We start from the raw sequence: 17,783 nt of genomic DNA, 5'->3' as shown, positions 1-17,783 counted from the left end.
CTAGGCACTTAAACATTGGGAGTTGGGTCATCTAGACCCACTAGACCAGGGGTCGGAAACCTTTTTTACTCAAAGAGCCATTTGGGACCGCCCCTAATGAAAAAAAAAGCAACCGGAGCCACAACCCGTTTTGACATCATTATATATATTATGCATGTTTGTATTATATCAAGGGTGCTCATTACGTCGATCGCGATGGACCGGTTGATCTTCAAGGACATGAGTGTAGATCGCGGTCCAGAAAAGATTTTAAAAAAAAAGTACTTCTTTCTTTCTATTGTCATGTTTATTAGTTACATGTTTATTTGAACATTATTGTTTATGTACTGATGATTAAAAACTACACAGTAAGATTACACAAAGATACTTTTGTATTAACAGAGGAAGCGTTTTATTACAAGGACAGAAAGCAGCAACCATCGTATTTCATGCTCTGCTGTAAACCGTGCAATGCGGGGAGCGTGGCATATTACGAGGCATTTGGCGCTGCTGGCTCCGTACGAAGCGCGTGCCTCGCAGCTTCCTTAATGAGCTCGTATTTATCGGGCGAGAACTGCAGAGCTGATAGCAGGAGGAGACACGCGGGCGGCTTCAATAAACACTCCAGTTGTCGGGAGTGGTCTTCTGCCGGGGACATGATGTGCAGCGGGGCAGGAAGAAACTTTCTGATGACAAAGAGTTTGCGCTCTGTGAATTTAAACACGCGTCTGCAGTGACGTATGTATCAGAGAATGTCCGATTGGCCGCGATCTACACTCATGTCCGTGAAGATCGACCGTCGATCGCGATCAACGTAATGAGCACCCCTGCTCTGTTTAAAAACACTGAGCGCAAACTCTCTGTCATCAGAAAGTTGCTCTCTGCCACGCGGCACGTCAAGTTCCCGGCAGAAAACCACTCCGGACCCGGAGTGTTTATTGAAGTCGCCCCGCGTGTGTCCTCCTGCTATCAGCTCTGCAGTTCTCGCCCGATAAATACGAGTTCGTTCATTAAGGAAGCTGTTTTTTACGTCGCACGCGCTTCGTACGGAGCCAGTAGCACCTTTGAAATGCCATGAAAAATGAACAAACTAAAATGAAATTGAATTTTTATAAAATACTCATTATTTTCCAAAGTCACAGGGAGCCACAACAGAAAGATGAAAGAGCCACATGTGGCTCCGGAGCCATGGGTTGCCGACCCCTGCACTAGACAGTGTTCTGATCCTTTTTTCTTCAATGATTTGTGATCTTCACTGGTGTCCATGGATTACATGAAATCTTTCCACCTTTATCCACCTTTGTCATGGCAGGGAGAACACGTCAATAGTCATCTAGCACAAGGGTTAAAGTTGAAAGTATGTGGTTTCTGCCAGCATGTCTAACTTGTAGATAAACATTCCAAACGCTGAGATCGGATACATGCTGATTTTTGTCAAATATTGAGGGGCAAAAAATCACTTTAACCCTTGTGCTATCTTAGATGACCCCACCCTTACATTGACGTGTTCTCCCTACCATGACAAAGGTGGATAAAGGTGGAAAGATTTCATGTAATCCATGGACACCAGTGAAGATCACAAATCATTGAAGAAAAAAGGTTCAGCGCACTGTCTAGTGGGTCTAGATGACCCAACTCCCAATGTTAAAGTGCCTAGGATAGCATAAGGGTTAATCAGCCCCTAATCATGCAAATTGTCCCACTTCTTCTATGAGAGACAGAATGAGAAAAAAAATCCAGGACATCACATTTATAATTTTTGAAGTATTTATTTGTAAATTATGGTGGAAAGTAAGTTTTTGGTCTTAAGCTAAATGTGTTTGTTATATAACCTTTGTTGGCAATGAAAGCAGTCAAATATATTCTGTAAGTCTTCACAAGGGTTTCACAAACTGTTGCTGGTATTTTGGTCCATTCCTCCATGCGGATCTACTCTAGAGCAATGATGTTTTGGGGCTGTTGCTGGGCAACACAGACCTGCAATTCCCTCAGAAGATTTTCTATATGGTTGAGATCTGGAGACTGGCTAGACCACTCTAGGCAGTGGCGGTTTTTCCTATGGGCAATGTGGACGGTAGCCTAGGGCACAATCTTGTAGAACCACCCATTTTCGTGTAAAATTACGTAAAATCACTTAAATTGGCGCCCCTACCATCGTATGAACTTGCTTCTGTAATGACAGTATTTTGTGTGTATTTTGTGTGTGTGTGTGGGGGGGGGGCAGGGAAAATCAATCAGCCACCTAGGGTGTGAACAGGTAGAGAGGAAAAGCAGGTAGAGAGGCAGGGTGGGGCTCACCACTTGTGATTCCAGACCCAGCAACAAACTAACAGCTGCTTCCTAATAAAAAATAGTTGTCATCTATGAAATTAATGTACTTTATTGGGTTTACTGGATTTTACGAAAAGTTAAAGAAGAAAAATGGAAATGAGTCTGCATCAAAGTGAATCTGTTTCCATCTTCTTTCTGATCTTAACTCTGGGTGTTTGACAGACAGAAACGTCCATTAAAGGTTGTGGAAATGGACAAAAGATCAAAGGAAACATCAGCGTCAAGTTTAGAAAAACGAGGAACGAAAACACTCCAAGGATAAAGGAATGCAGGCGGTGTCCAAAATTAACACTTGCTAGATGCCAAATACAACCAAATTAACTTTTGGAGGAATAAATTTGGAGCAACATTTGTCTAGTGAGGGTTTGCACTTAATTAGACTAGTCTTTTTAATTATGTTATTGGTGGATTTAATTTAAGCTTCTCTGCTGTTTTTATTTACAGTCAATGCTTCAGATGCAATAAACACAATCGTTTGTCCTGTTTTGTTCAGTTGTTCAGTGACACTTAATGTAACAGTTTCTGGTCTCTGCTCTGCGTTGTGTGATTTTGTGCACCCTCAGGAAGCCACGAGACACCGGAGGAACTTTCTTGGAGCAGTTTTCTTTAATTTCTGGTTGTAACAAAATATGGCATCAACACGTGCTGCACTCCGATAATGCCCCAAAACTAAAAATATAAATTTCAAATGAGCACCAACATTGCCTACAAAGAACAAGATCTTCATCATGCTCACCTCTTCCAGATTAGACACAGCAAAAAGGGAAGAGGGGGGGAAGGAGCATGAATTTATATCCAGGTCGGAAGGACCCTAATGGCATGCTACGCAATTCCAGATATAAAATAAAAAAATACAATTTTGTGTAATTATAGTATACTTTTATGAACCCGTTACATTAAGCACAAGAAGAATATGTCCTTTAGTTTCTATTGATGTTCATTCATGAAGCCAACGGAAATGACTGGAATAATTCATTCATAATTGGTGTCAGGGTTGTATTCAGCTCAAGAAAAAAACAGAAAAATGTGGGAGTTTTTACCAGAAGCAGCCAGCCTTCAAAAAGAAAATACAAACTGATGCCTGTTAAGTGTGAACTAACTACACACTATATCTTCACTGTGAATTCAACTACACAAGTATGTTTTACCTATGTTAAATAATAAAGTAAAACAAATGATAAATTTTGTTCTTATGTTTATATGTATGCAGGCTGGGGAGGGGGTTGACCGTGGGGTGAGGGTGCCGTCCAGTGTTTTGCTCAGGGCATCAAACTACCCTGGAATGCTTCTTACGAATAAACCCAGCCATGTTTCATCTCCAAGGCCCTCACTGATTGAAGGAAGGCTTTACACAAAATCTCACCATACATGGCCCCATTCATCTTTTACATGTGTTGGTCGTGCTGGTCTTTTTGCAAAACAACCGCCCCAAAGCATGATGTTTAGTCCATGAAGAGATGTAGTTCACAAACCTAGCAATTTCATTGCTAGACTTTGAGTTGACAACATTAACAGTATTGAACCTTTTATTCTCAGCATCCTTTAATGACTGTTTGGGTTCTGAAGAAAAGAACTTGGCCCTGTACAGCATCTGCTGAGTGATCATCAACTGTCAAACCTCTGGGGCATTGTCAGCAGAATTGTAATGCCAGTTGACACATCCCCACTGGATAACATCTGAGCCTTTCTTATGGGCATTACTCTCACACCCACAAAGGCATACTCCTCTTGGTAAGCTTCATCTTTGGCAAACTGAATGTATTATTCAGCAATGCACTGAATTTTTTGGCCCAGACTTTCTCTCCAAAAGGAAAGTCCTTTATGGATGTAGACTTGTGACATTTGCTTTGCTTTCACTGATCTCATGAAAGAAACATTCCAATGAAAATTGTGTTTTTAACATCATAACTCAAACTCAAACTTTATTTATTTATATAGCGCCTTTCATTTTGGTTAAAAACACAAAGCGCTTAACACAAAAACAGATAAAACAGTCATAAAAAATGAAAGTTGTTCAAAACAGAAAACAAAGGACAATCCCACAAAGAAGGTACCCCTCCCTCACCACCACCATCATGATGACATCTATGAAGAAAATTAAGCTTAGAATTGCATCTGAGCAGCTGGATAGCTCGGTTGGCTGCGTGTAGGACTGGGGCATGGGAAACCAGGGATTGTTTCCAAGAGGGCATGATGAGCTTTATCCAGTATAGGTCTTTAGACAAGAGCCTTCACATTACTACCTGACTATGTACCCACAAGGGGGCCCAAGTCTGCGTCTCCAGCCTGGCATCTGGTGTAAAAATCTCTGCCAAACCACCTGTGGGAATCAGTGAAAGCAAAGTCGCCGTGGTGACCCCTGAGGGGATAAGCACAACAATCTTAACATTGCATTTCGGAGTATTTCTTTATTCAAATTGTTGGGAATTAGGAGCAGATGAAAAAATGTAGTTTGAAAATGAGTCATTTGTGATGTAGAACATTTACTGGGCAGTAGGGTTGGGCGATGTCCCCTAAATTGGCCGTTGACGATGTTTGCTGTCAACCATCGGGATGGACGATGACATCGTCGGGGGGGGGGGGGGGGGGGGGGGGGGGGGGGGTATTTTTGCATTTTTCGTTCTTATATAACTGCTATTCGTTATTTTGCTTTTTTCATTTTATTTCCCAACTAATGGTTAATCCGCGATGATCCAGTATAAACTGAGGGAAGTGACTTTAACAGAAAAAGTAACAAACAAAATAGAAAAGAAGTATTCCGCTCCCGCACTTAACTGGCGGTGTGGACCGGCGGAGTGCGGATTACAGCTTTGTGTTTGATGGGAAGGGGGGGGTACATGAGCGCTATGTGTGGGAGATTTAAGACTGCGATCCTGTCCCGCAGCTCTAGGGGTACAAGCAACCGAAATCAGAACCGGGTCTAAAAGTGTGTGTCTGAGCACAGTTCGGATCGTCAGCACACACAGCGGTCTGAGCTTCAAAGCAGAAATGTCGCTCAGTCCTTAGAAAACATTCAATCACATGGATTTGTGTTTCCAGTCGTGTACCGACTAAATAAAGGCTGATGTTACTCACAGGATGCAGCGCCACCCAAAGCTAATGTTGTTAGCCCGTGTTAGCATACTGCTAATCCTGGCTACGTCCAGAAAAAGCACTGACCACACGGATTAAAATTCAAATGATGAGCGAACAGGTGTTTCATAATAACCGTAACATTATTAAAAGCACGTTTAGAAGATCATCTCGTATTTTACCGAGCTGACATGTCAATGTATATAGCCGCTCGGCGCTGTTATCGTTTTGTATTGAATTGTTACATTCAATAAAGTTTGAAAAAAAAAGCCGCTCGGCGGAAGTTGTATCCCCTTCCGGTTTTCAAACCCTACTGCGCATGTGCGAATGATTTATTCCGACCGAAATTGTGACCTTAGTGAACGTTTTTATAGTCTGAAAACATGTACACGCTTGAATTCTAATCCGACCATTGATCCCATCAGGATATTTTGTACATGTAACCGCGGCTTATGGTGTCGACGCGCAACGTGGCAGGGGCGTGGCATCACGATGGTGGTCTCTCCATCGGGATGTCAGTCACCCATCACGATGGACGATGATATCGTCCGTCGGCACAACCCTACTGGGCAGGCCACGAATTTCCTGCCCCCCACCCCACCCCACCAATCCCAGGCCCGCTCACAACAGATATAATAGGGAATCAACCCCTATCTGCACTGGTGGGTTGCAATTCTAAGAAGGCATATGTAGATGTTAGAATCTGCCTCAAACTGTGATAGCTCTGATGCTGCTCGCCGCTTTTGTTTTGTGGAAAAACCCCCAGCAGAAAATGTGAGCTTGGGGGTGTGAGGGGCTGTAAGCTAGTGGGAGAGCACGCAAGCAGAGAGCTCTCAGCAGCAGGGAGGAAGAAGGGGGGTGGGGTTGCACCAACAATCCTGCCCACAACTCAAAGTTTAATTTCTAATCAACTCCTGCCGCAGTGCAGAAACTATGTCCTAGAAACAACACAAGTTTTTAGATTTTGCCTAAAAATAACAATTAAAAGACCACAGAATGCTTTTACAGTAAATTAAAAGATTTGCTGATGATAATTCTTTTGGTACAAACAGTTGAACAGCCACCAAAACCATCAGTGAGGCAGCAGAAAGAGCCTCTAGGTGGCTGTGGATCAAAAGGGCAGATTTGTGGTGTAGCGCTGCTCGGACACAAGCTGGGGACTGATCACCCCCGGCTGGGTCGCCAAGGTGAGGGTGTATGATGATCTAAGCCCCGAAACACCCCAAGACCCTGGGTTAATCACTGAGGATGTGTCCGAGCTGCACCAGTTGGTGTATTTAGTTACTCGCATTAGAGGGCCTGCAGAACGGATTGTGAGGCCTCTCCAGCTATGACCCTGCCAGGCAACATAGGACAGCTGAAATGCGATTGGTTAAATGATCCATGATGAAAATATAAAATAAAAGGGAATGGACAGTCCATTTGGAAGGATTTCATGAGTATGCTTGGACAAAATATAATCATCACATGATTCAGATATTTTTTAGGCCTTCAGAGAAAGCCTATTTTTACGTTTTGATGAAGTATTGTGTTGTTTCAATGCTGTTGTGTTACTTTTAATGTGGCTGTGTTGTTTCCTTTCCTTGCAGTGTTTTTACACGGTCTGAACATCAAACCACCAGTGTTAAACTTTTTGCCTCATTTTGGCACGACTCTTACCTGGAATGGCCAAGTTTCTGAGCGCGCTCAGTCCAGCATGTTGAACAGACACATCTCCTTCATCAACATGCTTCTCCAGCAGGGCAAGGATGTGTGGGACCACCCCCAGCTCAAGCATTTTCACACAGTTACTGTCTGACAGAGGACAGAAAACTGTCATGTTATACTTCAAACATGCTTAACTCTACATAAGCCATCATCTTTTGAGTCAAAAGCACAATCATAAACTGGGTGAAATTTTGTATGAAAACAAATTTATAAAAATTAATTATGTATTTTAAAACAGATTTCAGAACTGTGGCTTTTGTCCTTGTTTTAATACTATTTCCCTCCACAGGTTGATGTCCTTCAGGGACGAATGCAAACTTAGAGAAATGCTGTGTTTATGTGGTTTTGGAATAATAAAAAAAATGACTGAATGTTACAAAAGAAAAAAAAAAAACCTTCAACACCACATCAATGCAGAATAACTTTCTGCACCTAAACAAGGGTCAATTTATTTATAGTGCACCATCTATGGGGACAGAACAGAAAATAAAACAATAAGGATTACCAATATGATTTATTCCAGAATAACTAGTTCGACATGTGGCCCCAGGCTGTAGTTTGCCCACCCCTGGACAGACACATTCTTTCTAATTTAGTTTCTATACATTAACCACAGTGAATTTTAAATTAAACAACTCAGATCCCATTGAAGTGCAGACTTTCAGCTTTTATTCCATGGGTTAGACAAAAAGATTGCATGAAAATGTGAAACACTAAAGCATTTTTAAACACAATCCCTTCATTTCATGGCCTCATAGGTAATTGGACAAATGAAATAAGTGAAAACCAAATGGTCATTCCTAATATTTGGTTGAAAAGCCTTTGTTGGCAATGACAGCCTGAAGTCTTGAACTCATGGACATCACCAGATGCTGGTTTTCTCCTTCTGAATGCTCTGCCAGGCCTTTACTGCAGCAGCTTTCAGTTGCTGTTTGTTTGTGGGCCTTTCTGTCTGAAGTTTAGTCTTCAACAAGTGAAATGCTGCTCAATTGGGTTAAGATCAGGTGACTGACTTGGCCATTCAAGAATATTCCACTTCTTTGCTTTAATAAACTCCTGAGTTGCGTTGGCTGTATGTTTTGGGTCGTTGTCCATCTGGATTATGAAACGCCATCCAATCAGTTTGGCTGCATTCACCTGGATCTGTGCAGAGAGTTTGTCTCTGAACACCTCAGAATTCATTGGGCTGCTTCTGTCCTGTGTCACGTCATCAATAAACACTAGTGTCCCAGTGCCACTAGCAGCCATGCACGCCCAGACCATCACACTGCCTCCACCGTGTTTTACTGATGATGTAGTGTGCTTTGGATCAGGAGCTTCTCCACGTCTTCTCCATACTTTTCTCTTGCCATCATTCTGGTAGAGGTTGATTTTGGTTTCATCTGTCCAAAGAATGTTTTTCCAGAACTTTTTAAGATGCTTTTTAGCAAAGTCCAATCTAGCCTTCCTATTCTTGAGGCTTATGAGTGGCTTGTATCTTGCAGTGTACCCTCTGGATCTACTTTCATGCAGTCTTCTTTTGATGGTAGACTTGGATATTGATCCGCCTACCTCCTGGAGAGTGTTGTTCACTTGGTTGGCTGTTATGAACGGGTTCCTCTTCACCATGGAAATGATTCTGCCATCATCCACCACTGTTGTCTTCCGTGGACGTCCAGGTCTTTTTGCGTTGCTGAGTTCACCAGTGCTTTCTTTCTTTCTTTCTTTCTTTCTTTCTTTCTTTCTTTCTTTCTTTCTTTCTTTCTTTCTTTCTCAGGATGGACCACACTGTTGATGTTGCCACTCCTAATACTGTAGCAGTTTCTGGTTTCATGTTTTTTTTCTGTTTTCTCAGCCTAATGATGGCTCCTTTCACCTGCATGGAGAGCTCCTTTGACCGCATGTTGTCTGTTCACAGCAAAATCTTCCAAATGCAGCACGAGTCCTCTAATCAACTCCAGGCCTTTTATCTGCTTCACTCATGATGACATAACAAGGGAATTGCCCACACCTGCCCATGCAATAACATGGAAGTCAATTGTCCAATTACTTATGAGCCCATGAAATGAAGGGATGTTTTTAAAAATGCTTTAGTTTTTCACATTTTCATGCAATCTTTTTGTTCAACCCATGGAATAAAAGCTGAAAGTCTGCACTTCAATGGCATCTTAGTTGTTTTATTTAAAATTCACTGTGGTAATGTACAGAAACTAAATTAGAAAGAATGTGTCTCTGTCCAAATATCTATGGTCCTGACTGTATGTGTAGCGTGAGCTGGAGGGCTGTGTCTGCAGCTGGATGTAGTAAAGGTTTAAGGATCTAAACATCAAATTCAGATAAAACACATTTTTCATTCTTACAAAAATACATTTTATAAAATCTAACATGAGTCGTCTATCTAATGGAGTCATTCCTGATTCTATCCACCATTGTAACTCCCAAAGAGAACCTAAACATCTTCAAGTCTTAATGCTGTTACAGGACTGTGAGTCATAGCAAAAAAACAAACAAAACAATACAGATGTACGATTTTCTTACCATTTCTAGCAAAATTGGCAATGGCGAGGGCTCCAGAGAGCTGCAGCTGGGTGTTGGAGCTCTGCAGCCAGCTCAAGATGTCCTGGTAGACCACACCTGAGCCCTCCCCAAAACACTTCTGCATGGATTCATCTGACCAACACAAATGTACTTTAAACAAGCATGCCAGAGTTCTGCATGCGCTCACTACTGTGCAGATTTTTGCAGTCTCTGGTGCCTTATTTGACTGTGGTCATGTCAGATTATGAAAAGAACCAGTGACAAAGGGCATCCCTGCTGTGGTCCAAAATGCAGTAGGAACAAGTTCGCCTTACTGATGATATAGGATTCGAGCTCCTGGGGGGTATTCCAGAAAGCAGGTTATGCGAGTTACCACGGTAAGTTTGAGTCTAAGGAAGTTGATAACCTCAGCTTTCAGTTCCAAAAATGGAGGTATGTTTCAGGGTGTGTCAAGTTGCCATAGAAACTCATGCTCTGAACATAACCTGGTCTGGAGCTCCATAAGGATAGGATGGCCCCTTACCAAGGAAGGTCAGTTTGTTTTCAGAGAGGTGAAGCAGCATGGCGTGTCCATTTGAAGATGATTTAGTGGATGAAGAAGCTCAGATAATACTTTTACCACCGCAAGTATATCTGCAGGTTCAAAATTAGAAATATGAGAGTTCAAGAAGTACAATAAATTAATGGAAAAATATTCAATTGAATTAGAGTAATATGACATTTAACTAGATAAATATGTAAATTTGAGTTGTAAAAAAACATTATTTTAAGCGTGTTATGTGTTACAATTAAAGTAAATCATTTAAGTTGGATAAGGTATATATATATATATATATATATATATATATATATATATATATATATATATATATATATATATATATATATATATATATATATATATATATATATATATATGCGCATCACAATGGAAATGAGATCAGAAACTTGTGTGTTTAATTTGTCCGTTACTTTTCTCCAAGCAGAAACTCTTTCTTTTGCTTATGATGCAGCCGTATTAATTTTTTGATGGATGTATAATCTTCATACGCTGTCATTAAAATCTCAGACTCCGTCTCAAAAGTATAGCTCACTCTTTTTTTCTCCACGCGTTTCCATGGTGACTCTGGAAATCGGCGATCCATTGAGAATGTCTTTATGTACCTGCTGTGCACGTGCATTAACCCAGGGTTTCCAAGTCGAGCGTAATTACGCTAACTCTTATCCGGTCTTTTGGAACCGACATACCCAGAGTAAGCAAGTTCAGGCGGATTTCAGCCAGAGTTCAGGCTTAAAGTCAGGGTATTAAACATGATTTCTGGAATACCCCCCTGCTCCAGTTGAACAAAGGCCGAACGACCCAGAGAGGGCCTTGGATGCCATATTCCTTCCACTGAATGAGAGATTTTTGAGACAAAGGGGAACTTATAGATAGACTTAAAATTAACCAATTCATATGGGTTTGTGCTTTTAATCAGGGGTTGAGTAACAGCATGTTTAAAATGTGTATGTACCACACCGGCAGACAGACTTGCATAGTGAGGATCACCTGCGAGCTAGGGGGTGCGTGTGGGGATGGGGGTTTGGGTTCCTGAGGAGAGCCTTAATGTTTTTGTTAAGATCTTGAAAAAAGAGAGTCACAAGCTCAAACATTTGGAACACAGCTGGAGGAGGGACAGACTTAGATGGGTCAGAAGAAGAGACAGAAGTGGAAAGTCCTGCGTCTTGGACTGAGAGCAGGGACTTTGACTGTTGGAACTATGACAGGAAAAGGTATAAAGTTAGTTGACATGATGCAGATGAGAAAGGTAAACATACTGGGAGTCCAGGAGACCAGGTGAAAAGGTAGCAGGGCTGGAAGCTTAGGAGCAGGGTTCAAGTTGTTCTATCATGATGGAGATGGGAAGAGAAATGGAGGAGGAGTTATCTTAAAAGGAGGAGTTTGTTAGAAGTGTTGTGGAGGTAAAAAGTCTGAAGATGGAAATGGAAGGTGTGATGTTTAATGTTTTTAGTGGGTTTACCCCACAGGTAGGATGTGAGCTGGAGGAGGAGGACAAATTCTGGTTGGACCTTGATGAAGTGATGATGAGCATCCCTCTAGAGAGTTGTCATTGGTGCAGATTTTAATGGACATGTTGGTGCAGAAACAGAGGTGATGAGGTGGTGATGGGCTGGTTTGGGATCCAGGAGAGGAACGTAGAAGGACAGATGGTGGTTGATTTAGCAAAAAAGATGGAAATGGCTCCAGTAAATCTGTTCTTTGAGAAGAGGCAGGAACATAGGGTGACCTATAAGAATGGAGGCAGAAGCCCACACATAGACTACATCTTGTGTAGACAGTGTAATCTGAAGGAGATCAGTGACTGCAAAGCAGTGGTAGGTGAGAGTGTTTCCAGACAGCATTGGATGGTGGTGCATAGGATGATTCTGGTGATGAAGAGGATGAAGAAAAGAAGGGAAAAGGTAGAGAAGAGGACAAACTGGTGGAAGATGAAAAAGGAAGAATGTTGGAAAAAAAAAGGTTTTGGGTGGTCAGAAGGATAACGATGGCTAATGTGATCAGGGAGACGGGTAGGAGTGTAGTTGGTGTGTCATCAGGAAAGAAAGTTTATAAGGAGACTTGGTGCTGGAATGAGGAAGTGCAGGAGTGTCTACGGAGTAAGATGCTTGCTAAGAAGAAGTGGGACACTGAGAGGACTGACAGTAGACAGGAGTACAGGGAGATGCTGTGTAAGGTGAAAGTAGAGGGGTCAAAGGTCAAACAAGGGCTTATGATGACTTGTATGCTAGGTTGGGTAGTATAGAGGGAGAGAGTGACCTGTACAGATATCCAGCATAGGGATGGTAATGTACTGACAGGTGTCTGTGGAAAGAATACTTTGATGAATGAAGAAAACCAGAGAGAACAAAGAATAGAAGTATGCTGTGGAGGTAATAGAGATAATAAAGTAATAAAGATTAGTGGGGGTGAAGTGAGGGGGCATTGAAGAGGATGAAGAGTAGAAAGGCTACTGGTCCTGATGTACCTGTGGAGGTATGGAAGTGTCTAGGAGAAATGGGAGAGGAGTTTTTGACTGGCTCGTTCAACTGGATCTTAGATGGTGAGAAGATGTCTGAGGAATGGAGGAGAACTGTGATGGTGCCCATTTTTAAGAATAAGGAAGATGTGCAAAGTGGTGGTAACTACAGAGGAATAAAGCTGATGAGCCATACAATGAAGTTATGAGAAATAGTTCAGAGGTGGGCACTGAGGGCCACCTGCATGTCTTCCTTCATACCTTGCTCTGGCATGTTCTGATTGGCTGGACACACCTGAACCAGGTTATTAGCCATGAGTAGGGCAAGACTATCTGGAAATTATGGAGACACACCAGCCCTCGAGGCCTGGAATTGCCCACCCCTGGAGTAGTTGAAGCTAGACTACACTAGGAGCAGAAGGGAACATTTGTGAGCAGCAGTATAGTTTCATGCCAAGAAAGATTAATAGGCGGCAGTGGCTCAGTCCAATGATCGAAGGGTCGGCGGTTTGATCCCCGCTCCCCCCAGTATGCTGTCATTGTGTCCTTGGTCAAGACACTTAACCCTCCTTGCCTCCAGTGTGGCTCCACTTGTGTGTAAATGTGTATGAAATTGTCAGAGGAGCCGTAGGCGTGAACTGGCAGCCACGCCTCTGTCAGTCTGCCCCAGGGCAGCTGTGGCTACAACAGTAGCTACCATCACCAAGAATGAATGAGGAGTGAATGAATAATGGACACAATGTTAGCGCTTTGAGCGTCTGGAAAAGTGCAGATAAATCCAATCCATTATTATTATTATAGATCCAATCTTTGCTTTGAGGATGTTGATAGAGAAGGTCAGAGAAAGCTACAATGTGTCTTTGTTGAAAGTTTGTGACAAAGAGGAACTGTGGTATTGCATGATGAAGTCTGGATTAGACAATTATGATGTTGGAGCAGTGCAAGACATGTATGAGGGCTGTAAGACAGTGGTGAGGTGTGTTGTAGGGGTGATAGAGGAGTGCAATGGTGATGAAAAGACTGACAGATGAGGTCAGACAGGAACCTCTATTATCTATTATCCTCTATTTATGTTTGCAGATGATTTTGTGATTTGTAGTGAGAGCAGGGAACAGGTGGAGGAGAAGCTAGAGATAGGGGCAGCACTCCAGGGTAGTGGAGAGTATGAAAAATAAGTTGAAGAGGTGAGTGCAGGCAGATTGGAATGGGTGGAGAAAAGTGTCAGGTGTGATAGAAGAGTTTCATTTCAAATGAAAGGAAAGGTGTAGAAAGCTGTGGTGAGAGCAGCCATGTTGTTGGACCTAGAGACAGTAGCACAGACAGAAAGCAGAGCTGGAGGTAGCAGAGATGAAGATGCTGAGGTTCTCTTTTGGAGGGACCAGGATGGATAGGAATAAGTACATCAGAGGAACAGCACATGCTGGAGGTTTTGAAGATAAAGTCAGAAAGGCCAGACTGAGATGGTTTAGACATGTCCACGAGAGACACAGTCAGTGCGTTTACATGGGCAAAAGTAATCGGAAAGAACGCCTGATCGGAAGGAAAATGCGTCATATAAACACGCCGTTCAGAATACTCTGTCCCGATCAGACTCGTTCGGATTAAAATTTCTTAGGTTAGGATAGGTGGGTTATGCCGATTGTTGATCCGATCGTTGTTCATGTAAACGGTTCATTCCGATCGTGTGTCACTTCTGCTCTGGTTTAACGCCGGGGAGGAGCGCTTCCTGACCCGTGACGTATGGACCCCGCATGGTCCTGGCTCGTGTGCCGGTGGACCGAGCGAACTGTGTCTCTGAGCAGCTGCAGAGCAGCTGGATTAATAGCTTTGTGTTTGATGGGAGGGAGGATGCTTTGTTACGTGTGGGTTTTGTTGTTTGTGTGACTGCGATCCATCCTGCCGCTCTCGGTTAGCTGCTGTCAGGAGAACCGTGTGTTTGAGCAGCCTTGCCTTCACCCTGGACAGGTCTCCAGGGTGAAGGCAAGGACACCCTGGACAGGTCTCCAGTCTGTCGCAGGGCCACAGAGAATCATCTTTCATTGATTAGCAAAGGGGGTTTGGCATAGATTTTTATGCCAGATCTTCATCCTGACACAACCCTGCATTTTATCCAGGCTGGGGACCTGCACAGGGGGACACAGACTTGGGCCCCCTCATAGCTACATAGTTAGGTAATAGCGTGAAGGGAAATTGAACCTGGCATCTTCCCATCACCCTGCTGCTGCACCACAGCCGCTTTCTGCAGAGCGGCAGGAGTTCATTAGAATTTCACGTCTGAGTTGGCGGAGTGACCCAGCCTTCATTTCCCATCATGCCTTTCTTTGTTTCACTCTCACCCGCTAACTGTAAGTCCCTCACACCCCCAATCTAACATTAGCAGTGCAACAAAAATAGTGAGCATTGATGGAGTTATCCAGCCGTACAGTTTTCTGCCTGATTCCAGCTCAGACGAGGAAAACAAAGACGTTCATGGATGTATTTGTCTGACAGTGGATGATCAGAATAGAGCAGAGCTGGGAGCTGCTGATTGTAGTTTGTACGTCACAACTACAAGTTTTTCAAACTGCATTTCCTGTCTTCTCCTGATTCCCCACGTCTTGAATAAGGAAAATAAAAATGCAGTTTCAATGCTTATCTTCTTTATGTATGTCATCTATAATGAGAAAGATGCTATGTTAAAAAATACAATTTTTTTTATCCAAGTGGGGTTTAAACAGCTTCTTTTTTTTTCTTTTTTTCTTTTTTTAACTCGTTCAGTCCAACAGCTGAGCAAACAGATTAGAGCTGAAGGCTTTTTGTGTTGGACAGGGTTTACTATCACAAAAAGAGGTTATATAGGTTCGAGAAACTAAAGTGTAGATTTGTATAAACCCCTTTTTGTCGTATTATTTTTTCTTTTATTTATTTGTTACATTTAGTGTGTGTGGGGAGGGAGAAGGGAAGAATGTGAGGGGGGTGGGGGGGTGGGAGGGGGGTGGAACAGAGTAAAAGGAAGAAAGGTGAAAAGGTGGGGGATACAAGCACTGATTTGAATAAGTTATTATTTTAAGCTGTAACAATTATACCAGATCTGCTGGAAAGACAAATATTACATCAAAGGTGAAAATCTGACACTAAGATGAGCGAAAAATATCTGTCCATCAATACACTGTAGGTAAGGAGGAGGGATGAAGCAGACAGGGAGCAGTGTGGAGTGTGCACGTGGGGGTTGAGATACATGCATGCTGCCGTCGTGAACGGTGTGTTCATAAGGGGAACCAGATCCTACCCAGCCAAACCAGCCAGACCAGGAAAGGGGAGCCCCGCAGGCCAGTAGCCCCCCCAGCACCCGGACCCAGGCAGCCCGGGAGGGGAGGAAGAGGGGACCGCCCACCCCACCAGCCAGGCACAGAGAAGGCCCCCTTACAGGGGCCCCCCCAATGCCCAGAGGCATAAGCGAACCCAGTGTCCGGCCCCCGGGCCACAGGACAGGAGCGCTTAGCCCTACCAGGCGGCAGCAATGGGGGCCACCGGGCGAAGGACACCGAGACAAGGGCCAAGGACGAAGCCAGGGCCCCCAGAACCCATGAGCCGCCCACCACCCAACCGGCGCCCCGTCTCCGCAAGCCAGCCCAGGCACGCGACCCGAGCAACCCAGGGGCCACCACGCACCCACAGCCACCCCCCATAACCCTACAACCCTACACACTACAACCCCCCCCCCACCCGCCAAAAAATCTGAGCCCCCCTCCCCAACCCTCTCAGTGCCCTCCCCTCTCTGTGATGGGGAGAGAAAGCCCCGGAGGGTCCCAGCGAGCCAGCCCCCAGGTCCGTCCCACCCATGCACTCATGCACACATACTCACAATCATCTGGTCACCTTCCCCCACCCCCCGCTGCCAGCAGGCCACCCACAAGCCCGGCCGCCCCGAAAGGACCAGGCGGGTGAAGACCGCCCCCCCCCCCCCCCCACCCATGTATGGAGGTGTGGGAGTGCTGTGTGTGTGCTGCAGGTAAAATGGGAGGTCTCCAGTGTGGGGGGCCCCACCGCTGCCAAGCCGCAGAGCCCCCCACTCCGGGGTCCCTCTGTGAGTGGTGTGTATTTGCTGTGTGTGTTGCTAGCATGCAGTGTGTGTGTCTACAGAGGACACACACACTGCATGGTTTAAACAGCTTCTTTTAAAATCTAATTCTTATTTTATTTACCTGCAATGATTTCAGAATTACTGCAGGGGGCACTAGCGAGGGAGCAACACTAGCTGTGGTCACATGTGCAAAATATCTTTAGTTATTTAACCCTTGTGCTATCCTAGGCACTTTAACATTGGGAGTTGGGTCATCTAGACCCACTAGACAGTGTGCTAAACCTTTTTTCTTCAATGATTTGTGATCTTCACTGGTGTCCATGGATTACATGAAATCTTTCCACCTTTATCCACCTTTGTCATGGCAGGGAGAACACGTCAATGTAAGGGTGGGGTCATCTAAGATAACACAAGGGATAAAGGTCACATTAGAATTGAACTGTGTACATGGGCCCAGAAAAGCTTTTTCCGATTATAACAAACGTTTACACCTTCGGTCAGAATAAATCATTTGGACATGCGCAGAACTCTCTAAAATACTGGAAATGACCATAGAAGAAGAAACATTGAGTTCCGTTATAAACAAACAGAGCTGTTAAAAAGAGCGAGATGATCTTCTAAAGGTGCTTTATTATTGTTATGATTATTATGAAACGCCTGTTCACTCATAATATTTTTTTAATCCAAGCCTAGGATGAACATAAATCCATGCGGTCAATCTGCATCTTGGCTGTACGTAAATATGTGGGAATAACATCAGTTTTAATTTTTTTCTGGACACGACTTGAAACACAAATCCACGTGATTATTTACACCGTTTCTCAGGACTGCGTGGCATTTCTGCTTTGAAAAGCCGCCTCCGTTAGCTCACACGCCGTCCCAGAGCTGCTCCTGTGCTTGAGGACACAGTTCTAATGGGAGACATCGTTCTCCTAAGTCTTGGAGCGCCACACCGTCTACGCATGACGTAAAACCAGAGCAGTAGTGACCCACGATCGGATCAGCCATCAGCATAACTCTCCTATCTCCATCGGAAGGAAACCTTGATCCAAGTGACTCTGATGGGGGCAGAGTATTGCGAACGCAGTGTTTACATG

At 43.8% G+C, this 17,783-nt stretch overlaps 1 protein-coding gene and 1 long non-coding RNA gene across 5 annotated transcripts in view; one reads left to right on the top strand and one right to left on the bottom strand.

Annotated features, from left to right (window-relative positions):
- Nucleotides 1-17,783, bottom strand: part of LOC101165120 (rap1 GTPase-GDP dissociation stimulator 1-like) — a 62,891-nt gene that overhangs the window by 14,420 nt on the left and 30,688 nt on the right. For 2 of the 4 annotated variants that reach the window (XM_004084335.4, XM_020699740.2), the window contains 2 exons: nucleotides 9,607-9,738; nucleotides 7,042-7,176 (listed from right to left, as the gene is read on the bottom strand). The exons of 1 other annotated variant lie outside the window; for it this stretch is intronic. In XM_004084335.4, coding sequence (XP_004084383.1) covers nucleotides 7,042-7,176; nucleotides 9,607-9,738 — 267 coding nt within the window. The remainder of the gene's footprint in view (nucleotides 1-7,041; nucleotides 7,177-9,606; nucleotides 9,739-17,783) is intronic. One more of the 4 variants, XM_020699741.2, reaches the window with a different exon arrangement.
- LOC111948735 lies at nucleotides 14,487-14,828 on the top strand. Its single transcript, XR_002874691.1, has 2 exons — nucleotides 14,487-14,588; nucleotides 14,623-14,828. It is a non-coding gene; the product is annotated as an uncharacterized LOC111948735 (long non-coding RNA).

Source organism: Oryzias latipes, chromosome 15 (assembly GCF_002234675.1).
Source record: "Oryzias latipes chromosome 15, ASM223467v1".
Taxonomy (NCBI): domain Eukaryota; kingdom Metazoa; phylum Chordata; class Actinopteri; order Beloniformes; family Adrianichthyidae; genus Oryzias; species Oryzias latipes.
Note: the sequence above shows the minus strand (reverse complement) of the source record. Positions and strands in the feature narration are given on the sequence as shown.